Raw genomic sequence first — 9,337 nt, 5'->3', positions numbered from 1 at the left:
AGTGTATGGAAGAGAACTGATGTCAGGAATACTGTTTTCTTTCCCAAAAAATTGGAAAATTATACCTAGTCCCTTGATATTCAGGTGGAAGAAATGTTACCTTGTCATTTGTCCTCCCTTTCCTTCTTTCCCCCCTGAAATTTCCAATTTGGTTTTCAATTGTTACATGAGACAGCACTGAATGTATTTTTAAGTACTGTAGCTTGACAGGAGTCCAGCTTGGATACCAACCCTCAAGTTAAAATAGAGCACTTCAGATGATACATCAATAAAGTTAATTTAAAAATTTATTTTCCAGTGGAAGGTTCGGCGGACTCTAGCATTTTCCATACATGAACTTGCTGTCATCCTTGGAGACCAGCTTACAGCTGGAGATTTAGTTCCTGTCTTCAATGGCTTTTTAAAAGATCTAGATGAAGTCAGGATAGGTGTGCTTAAACACTTGCATGACTTTCTGAAGGTATGTCTGTGTTCAACTCTGGTCAAGTGCAATTGCATATTTTGCTTCATTTCTTTGTGTGCACTTGCTTTTTAACATAATACTGGTGTCACTCGTTGTGGAAAGTTACAGGTGTCTGTTGAATGAGTATATTTTGCAGGAGATCTGTGTTGCTGATACTTTCTTCTCTGTGAAGAGCCTGGTTTCTGCATATTCATTCAATATATAGGTGCTAGTGGATGATATTAAGGGGTTTTTTTGATGGCTCTAAACTCTCTATGTACCTCCTCAAATTTCTTTAGATCAAATTTTGCTTTCAGTAGTGCCCCATGTGATTTTGCAGACTTAAGTATGATGAAGTTTAGCTCAGGAAAGCTACACTATTCCTAATGTCTGTTTTGTTTTAATAAAAGGAAGCATTTTGTTAGTTGTATTTTAAAGCTCTTGTTCTTTCTGCTGGTTGTTTATTTAAGTTTGTTTACTGTTACAGCTTCTTCATCTTGACAAAAGACGAGAGTATCTTTATCAGCTTCAGGAATTCTTAGTGACTGATAACAGCAGGAACTGGCGTTTCCGAGCTGAGCTGGCTGAGTATGTTGTTTTCTGGATGTTTGTTTTTATTGTAATGAATATTATAAAATCACAGAATAGGTGATTTACAGTGACATTCTTAATTTAATTTTTAATTACTGGGTAGTTCTTATCCTCCTTCACATGTCTCCCTTGCTTAAAAATCCACAGTAGTTGTATATCATTTATGTAATAGTTGGAACTTGAATGTCTTTTTCCATCACCATTTGTTGGAAACAGTACTCTTCCATAAAAAAAAGAAACTGCCAAAAAAGAAGACTGTATCTGGTTGGTCTTGAAGTTAATGGAAGTGTTCTGGCAGTTTTACTTCAAGTGGCTGTATTTGATGAGTAGACTGAATTCATGACCATGAAAGAGAAGAGATGAGGGGAGTAAAGTGAGTAGCAGAATAGTGACTTTGGACTTCATCTGTGCAGACTTAGGCTTTTTCATTGGTGGGTTTCTGTAGGAGGCAGCTATGAAGGGTCAAGTTGCTCAGGGAAGCTAGTGGAGGAAGGGACTTAGGAAATTCAACAAGGGACAGATGCCAAGTGGGGAAGGAAGAGTCTCTGACAGTGAGACAGACTGGGGACTAGCTGTCCTGGGGGCAGCTCTGCTGGAAAATCAGACCATCACAGGGGATGGTGATCTGAACAGGAGCAAGCAGTATGTCCTGGCAGCACAGTCCTGGGCACAGTCGATATACTGAGGGAACAGATTAGCCTCCCCCTAGTCAGAACTTGTTAGATCTCATCTGGAGTGATGTACCTATACCAGTACAGGCAAGATGCTGATAAACTGGAACAGATTCACCAGGGGGCCACCAAGTTGATCAAGGCTGCAGCACTTACCTTATGAGGAGACATTGCTATCAGGGCTTCTCTAGCAGGAGTGATGGAAGAACATACAGTATGACTAATTACAATGTATCTTTTGAATTAAATTTTGAGAGACCTACTTTAACAACTGATGATTATGTTTTTGCTACATTTAAGTGTTGTTTTGATTTAGTAACTACAAATCACTTACCTGTGACTGCTGGTAATGAGATGTTCAATCAGCTGCTCCTAACATGTCATGCCACTTCTTTTGACATACATTGTACATGTCATGTACATATGTCATGACATATATCACTGTCTGAATCCTGATGAAGTATTAATCAACTAATTAGAAATTGTAGCTGGTGTTAGGATCCCTGCCTTGTAAATACAACTTTGATTCCCTTGCCTCTCCCCTAGTTTTTCATACTTGGAGCTTGTGCAGCATTTTGCCTTTATTGTGAGTAAGCTGCAATTTAAAATTCCGAAGTGTCCCATAATCAAACTGATGGCATTGAAAACCAGGCCATTTTACTTTTTAGTAACTATATTATGGTCACATTGCATATTTGGCAAGTGTTGTCATATAAATGATCATATTCACAGTTAAAGCTACCTTTCTTCTTATTTTAATATACCCTGTTCGGTTCTTGTAGGCAATTGATCTTGCTTCTAGATCTGTACAGTGCCAGAGACATCTATGACTACTTGCGACCTATCGCTTTCAGCCTCTGTGCAGACAAGGTGTCTTCTGTCCGCTGGATTTCTTACAAGCTGGTAAAGCAGTCTTCACTAAATTTCAAATTTCAAACTTCCAAGAGTTCGTGGTCAGAAGTAATTTTTGTACTTTTTTTTTTTTTTTCTCATTTCTTCAAGGTTAGTGAAATGGTAAAAAAGCTGTATATGGCTTCAACATCAACTTTTGTGGTAGACCTCATGAATGAACTTGTTGAAAAGTTCTGTAAATGTCCCAAATGGTCTGGTCGGCAAACTTTTGTATTTATTTGCCAGGTAAAATATTTTCTTTTACATCATCTTGGTTTTGGGAGGTTGGTGGAATGAAGAGGGGATGAGCAGCTGGAACTCTTTCGCTGTCTATTGACACTATTTTAGTGAATATTTGAGAATGTTGTTTCCAAGGGAGTAGGTTTCATGGCTGTTTTCTTCAGTGTTGCTCCGTAGATGAACCTGAATGCATCTTTAGCTTAGCTTATTAACATCAGGTTGTCAAACTGGATGTTGAATATCAAACAGATGCGTAGTTAAATAGTCCCTAAGCTGGGAAGCTGCTCGGTTACTTAGCACGATGTCAGATTTTTGTACTATGCTGCAGCAGTCTCCCAGTTGGTGTGGTGAGCCTGTAGAAACCAGGTGCTAGGAGTTGCCTATACCTCCTCAGCCAGCTAGTGCAGCTTGATCAAAACCAATGTATTTGCAACAAAGTAAGCAGAAGAGTTGCAACTATCTGAGGTGCCAAGAAAATAGTCACATTTGGAGCCTGCAGCAGAGGTGCACACTGGGAGCCAACATGACAGCTGCCCAAGGGAGACAGTTCTTTGCAGTATTTGGAGAAATGTGAGCTTTAAGCTTATATAGAGAAACATGTTTGGGTACAGCTGATGTTTATTGAATTGGACCATTCTCATCTTAATATAGTAGTACCTAGTTAAAAAAAAAGACTAAATAAATCTTTAAAAGGTTTGGGAATGTCTTTTACTTTTCTTTGTTTTCAAGTGATACAGTGATTAATGAAAACAAGGAAGTTGCCAGACTTTGTATTAATAAAGTGGGCTTCTAACTGAGCCTGAATTTCCTCAACCCTAACTTGCTTGATTGTTTATGACTTTGTGCTAGAATGCATTGTACCTTATTTTAAAGCTTTGTGGATACTACCTGCTGGATTTGTACTATGACGGTTATGACGGTAATAAGATCTGTTAGCTCTGATTATGTGTTGGGCATCTGTCCTCACTGTGCTGAAATCTAATGAAACTACTTCTGTCTTCTTGCCAGACTATCAGTGAAGATGACTGCCTGCCCATGGACCAGTTTGCTGTGCATCTGTTGCCACACTTATTACATTTGGCATCTGACAGGGTTCCAAATGTTCGAGTCCTGCTTGCAAAAACGTTAAAGCAAACTCTTTTAGAGAAAGGTTAGTGGTCAGAAAGCATTCCAATGGGCTGACTGCATATTTCTCTGTCCCTCCACTTTCCTATAGTCAGCTAGGAAAGAAGGAATTACTTCAGATGAGGGTTGCTCTGGCTTTTACATTCTCCTTGGTGTGGAATGTTACCTTAGCTGACATAAAACCAGGAACCTTGTTGTAGTATCAGAGCCACTGTTGGGTAATGGGGAAAAAAGAGTTCTTGCTTATATGCCATCCTGTTATTTTGGTACCATTTTCCCTGAATGAGCTAGTTTCTAGCAGTATCATCCGGTCTTGAATGAAGAGCTAGCAACTGTGAGGTTGTCGAGCAGTGCCTTTTATTTGGTTTAAAAAAAAACCCAGAACTGTTCATCTTCGGTGTAATAAGGATAAAAATGAAAAATCCCTCCATACAAATCCACCATCTGTTTTCTCACTGGGGAAGAAGAGACGGCTGCTGTTTTGTTTTTTATGGTAACAGTGGGAAGAAAGTTTCTCTGGAGTCACTTCAGGGAAATTAGACATGCAACTTTCATATTGCAGACTTTGCTTAGGAAAGCATCCCCAATGCATAGCAGAGTCAGCAGTGCTGAGATTCCGAAGCCCTGTAAAGGAAAATAGCATTAGAAATATGATATTTTATAAACAAGCAGAGTGTCCACAGTTGAAATACGTCATCAAGTTCTGGTCAGCATCTTCCTCAAAACCCTACGCTGTCTGCTGTTGCTGGCATAGAAAGAGTGAAGAAAACACTAGACAATACGAAGGATGCCAACACAGTGAGAACTAGGCTGTTTCTAGCTGCCTTGCACTGCTGGAGATACTGACGAAGCACGTGTGGGCAGTTAAGATGGATCGATTAGCTGATATGCAGTAATTTATCCTCTGTTAACTGTGGCAGGGGCTGTAACTGTTCTTCCTGTTAACGTATAGGTATTGGTATTCATTTTTTTGTTGTCCTTGTTATTTTTATGTTCCCTGCCAGGATGGTAAACCTCCATTCTGCTTTGTCACTATGTAAGCTCATAATACAGGTAGTCTTCACCTCAAAGATGCATATATGATATATACAGGTAGTCTTCACCTCAAAGATGCATATGTGATTAGGGATGGTGGATAGATTAGGAAAGGCAGATTTAAAAAATACTTTCAGATGTTTTAAACCTCAGATCTAAATTGCCTTCCTCTGAGCTGTCTGTAGACTGTTTCTATGCAACTTGTGTAGTTCATGAAGACTGTTGGAATAGTTCTGATGGATTCTGGAACTTCTTCCACTCTTATTTGATGTTATCTTTTATTGTTTGATAATTAATTGGTAAGCCTGCCAGTGAAATGGAGTGCCATGGCCATCCCTCCATCACAAATATAAGACACCCTGGAGTCTCATGCAGCTTTTTAGTTCCTCTTTGGTCATGGAGTGTGTCGTGATGACGTTAGTGCTGAAGGCACATATCAGTTCTCTGCTCTTGCCAGAACTGTTGGAGAAACTATGCTCTGGAACATGGAATTTTTTTATTAATTTTTTTAAAATGTGAATTCATAAGTATATTCAGAACTGTATTGTGTGCCTGCTCAGATATTCCAGTTTGACTACACGTGTGCACTGTCTCATGAGAGTCTTGAACCTTCTGATAGTATGCTGAGGTTTGCATTGGAGTATCTGCCATATTTTCCTCAAATAAGTCTTGTGCATTTTTGTCTTTACAGAATATTTTCTGAATTCTGCCAACTCTCATCAAGAAGCTGTGGAACAGACTATTATGGCTCTTCAAATGGATGATGACAATGATGTCAAATACTTTGCAAGCATACACCCTGCCAGCACCAGAATTGCAGATGATGCCATGAGCACTGCTTCATCAACTTACTAAGAAGTTCTGAATGTTGCTATAATTAAAAACAAAAAAAAAAAAATTAAACTATCCTCAAATGCTTCTAAAATGGTTGATTTAGGACAGCCTCTTTGGAAGGAGAGATTTCTTGCCAGATTTAATAGGTGGATATTATCTAAACCAGGGATTTTAAGTCAAGAAAAAGTAAACATACCTGTGTCAGCTTAACCGTAGAAAAACATTGCTCAGAGGATTATTTTTGCCACCGAAGCCTTAAATCTTCTGTCTTCCTGAACAAATGAAACTTGAATTGGCAGATCATTTTCATGGTAAAAAGGATGTGATTTCCAGAGACCTGCATTGTTTCTCCTGAGGAGTTAACTTAGCAAGTATTTTCTGTAGCAACTGGTAGATGAAATGGCCAGAAAGGCACATTTATACCGGGATGTAAGACCTCCAGTATTAGCGCTAAAAGTTTTTATCATTCAAGGACTTAATCTGTGTGCAGCTGGGCACACCCTTAAGTGGGAATAGCTTTCATGTTTGTAAATGGGGAAGAGTAGAAATTTGGATTTCTCTTAAGGGCTCAGTGCTAACACTAAACTAGAATTTGATTTTAATCCTTAAATGCAGCATATTGCTGTACTCATTAGTAGAAAACTTTGCTGAGTACCTGTGTCCTAATTATTTTCATGCTGGTCATGACCTAAAGGAAATTTATTAGCACATGTACTTTAAGTCAGGTATTTTTAACTTGATCATGATCAGCTCAGAGGTGCAACTTTTTTCTTCATATACTGTACATATCTGTGAGCCTCCTTGGAGTGCTGCAGTCTTTAATCATGTTGTTTAAAGCTGTTGTGATACAAGTTGTTCTCTACTTGTCCAAATAAAATTTATTAATAAGATTGAAAACAATCTTGTGACCTTTTAAGACATTAAATGAATAAGTTTGAAATTTAAGTGGCGCTTTTTTTTTCTGGTTCTATACACTTGACAGCTATTGCAGGTGGAAGGAGTTTGTTTCATGATTGTGACGAATTTTGCATTTTGAGATGTACTTTGGCTGTGTAATTGAGGTTTTGCTAGATTCTCTTTCAAGCATCCCTGTTGTGCTTGGGAACCTGTCACTCTGGTGTGAAATGGTATCTTTGCTGAAGAGAGTCTGAATATCCACCTTGGTCCAGCTTTACAGGAAACTGTGAGCTCAGACTGCCCTTTATCTACCTTCAGTCCATTAGCTGCTTTCATGTCCTCTCATTTAAAATGGCTGATACATTATCTTCTGTGTCTTCCAGGGGCAACTTGCTTAAATCACCTATTCTCCAGCCTGCTGCACCTGAAGTATGTGAAGCTTATTTTCCTGACTAGGAAGAAGTGGCTATAGCAGCTTATCTTTGATGTATTTTAGCAGAACATTTTCAGTTATCAGTCAGGCACCTGGTACCCTGGAAGTTCAGCCTCAGGCAGGTGCCTTTTTTGCTCCATTTTCTTGGGAAAACTGATTTTTCTGCACTTTTTTCTCTAGTAATTAGAAAGTTGCTGTTTACTTCCCAAAGGCCTGCTTTTCTACTCCTGAGCATGGCCTTGTAGAGGTGATTAAGATACAGAGCCATCTCTGCCTTGAAGCTTGGTGGTTTGGGGTTTTGGTGGGGCTTTTTGGGTTTTTTTGCTTGTTTGCTGAGGGTTATTTGGTTGGTTGTTTTTTATTATTCTGGGGGAGATGTTTTGGTTTTGGGGTTTTTTAAAAAGATTTTTCCTTTTCCCTTTCCAAAATCAGTTCAAAATTGGAGAAGGCAATTATATGCCCAGGGCAGAAGTTCCTGTTGTATAAATAATATTCTCATGAAGTTTTTTGTTCCTCATATTCTCTGATAATTGTTCAGAAATCACATGCAAGTTCTTAGAGGACTAGGCAGTGTAACAGCATTGTGTCTGGGTGACAGCAGCTTGTCAGAAAGCAGTGAGCTTTTCAAGCAGAATTTGAGTTTTCTCCCAGGCCATATGATTCCTGTTGTATAAATACACATTGAAGTCCAGTCAATTTCTGCATTTTGTTCAGGGTACATAAATCATTTTGGTTTTAGCCTTAGTGTAATGACAGTTGTGTTTTAGTTGGGTCAAGTGTGTGACCCCTGAGGTGGATGGGATCAGCTTTTTTTCAGATCAGAGGAAGCTTCAGATCATGTTCCAGCTGTGAATGGAGTGCAGTATTCACTGGAGGAGTACTGGGACTTAAATCCTAGTGTTTGGAGTCCTGAATGAATGTCCCAACACAATTCCTTCCTGTACTAATGTACTGTTCCATTAGGCCAGTAAAATGAAGCATTATCTCTTATCCCTTTAGGTATTTTCTATTAGTTAAAGGTAAGACACCTGTAAGTTGAAAAATGAGACAGATCTTCTGGTTGCTTTATTTTTTTCTGCTCTGTATTTCTTCAATAGTGGGGTACAGGCCTGTGAATTTGAGGGAGAGTTTGAAGCTTTTCCAAAGCAAGACTGAGTGTTTAAAGTTGCAGAGGGCTGAAATTCCCCGGCATGTAACAAATAAAGATCATCTTCAGGGAAGAGGACCCTTTCCTTTTTTTTTTCTTCTCCTGACACATCGTGGATCTGCCAGTCTCTTTTCTGCTTCATTTGGCGATTCCCAAGAAGTGAAAGGGAAGGAAAGACTTACTTTATTCTTAGCATTGCCCAAGAGCATCTGCAGCCTAAGGGATGTGGTCTCTTGCTTAACGCTGATGGAGATTTTTCTCATGCCAGCAATGCTAGCGGTGTCAGTAATTCAAGCTTCAACTTGTCTCTAAGGATACGGGGTTTGGTGAAATGTGCATCTCAGTTCTGAGTGGTGAAAAAAGGAGCTACTTTTTCTGTGGGGCAGTGTCTGGGAACACTGCCAAAGATCCTGGTGAATTCCCTTGTGTGTGTCTTCTCTGAAGAAAGACTCCAGTTTTATATCTCAATTAATTTATCTTTTGGTCAGGATTTCTTGAGCAGAAAGTGAGGTGGCTCCTGAATCATCATCTGTTGATCCATGGTTTCCTAAGAGCAGTATCAGCTCTACCCCTGCCTTTTTGGTAGAATACCAAATCAGTCCTTCATGAGCAATTTTTGATGTTTTCCATTTAATCTCTTGGCTTCCTCATCTTAGAACTCCTTCATGGGAAATCCCTTTTTTCCCATGTCCTGGTTACAGCACTGCCTGCCTTTCTGGTGCTGTTCTTCACAGCGGTTTCTCTGTCTTTGGTTGTTCCTCCCCAGAGACCTGTCAGGATTTGATAGGGCTGTTTCCTCACCACACTTTCATGCAGATTTCATGCCAATAAAACTGTCGTATGTCTGGAAACCTCTAGAGGTTGGTTTGTTTTTAAGCAAGACGTGATTAAGGCTTAGAATTCAGTTTGCTTTTTGAAATGTTACAGATAGGTGTTGCACAAATTCCTGGCCCTGTGGACAAGACCCTGTATCTATTAGGCCTGCAGAACAGCAGGCTAAATTCAGCCCAGCTGAAATGAATGTTTGCATG

At 39.4% G+C, this 9,337-nt stretch overlaps 1 protein-coding gene across 1 annotated transcript in view; it reads left to right on the top strand.

The window, feature by feature from the left end:
* Positions 1-6,714, top strand: part of PPP4R1 (protein phosphatase 4, regulatory subunit 1) — a 49,619-nt gene extending 42,905 nt beyond the window's left edge. Inside the window, exons 14-19 of the mRNA XM_010006932.1 lie at positions 299-460; positions 930-1,030; positions 2,487-2,607; positions 2,707-2,841; positions 3,844-3,985; positions 5,687-6,714. Coding sequence (XP_010005234.1) covers positions 299-460; positions 930-1,030; positions 2,487-2,607; positions 2,707-2,841; positions 3,844-3,985; positions 5,687-5,850 — 825 coding nt within the window. The 3' untranslated portion in view covers positions 5,851-6,714. The remainder of the gene's footprint in view (positions 1-298; positions 461-929; positions 1,031-2,486; positions 2,608-2,706; positions 2,842-3,843; positions 3,986-5,686) is intronic.
* The last annotated feature ends 2,623 nt before the right edge of the window (positions 6,715-9,337 follow it).

Source organism: Chaetura pelagica, unplaced genomic scaffold (assembly GCF_000747805.2).
Source record: "Chaetura pelagica isolate M959 unplaced genomic scaffold, ChaPel_1.0 scaffold109, whole genome shotgun sequence".
Taxonomy (NCBI): Eukaryota; Metazoa; Chordata; class Aves; order Apodiformes; family Apodidae; genus Chaetura; species Chaetura pelagica.
This window is presented reverse-complemented; position numbering and strand designations above follow the sequence as displayed.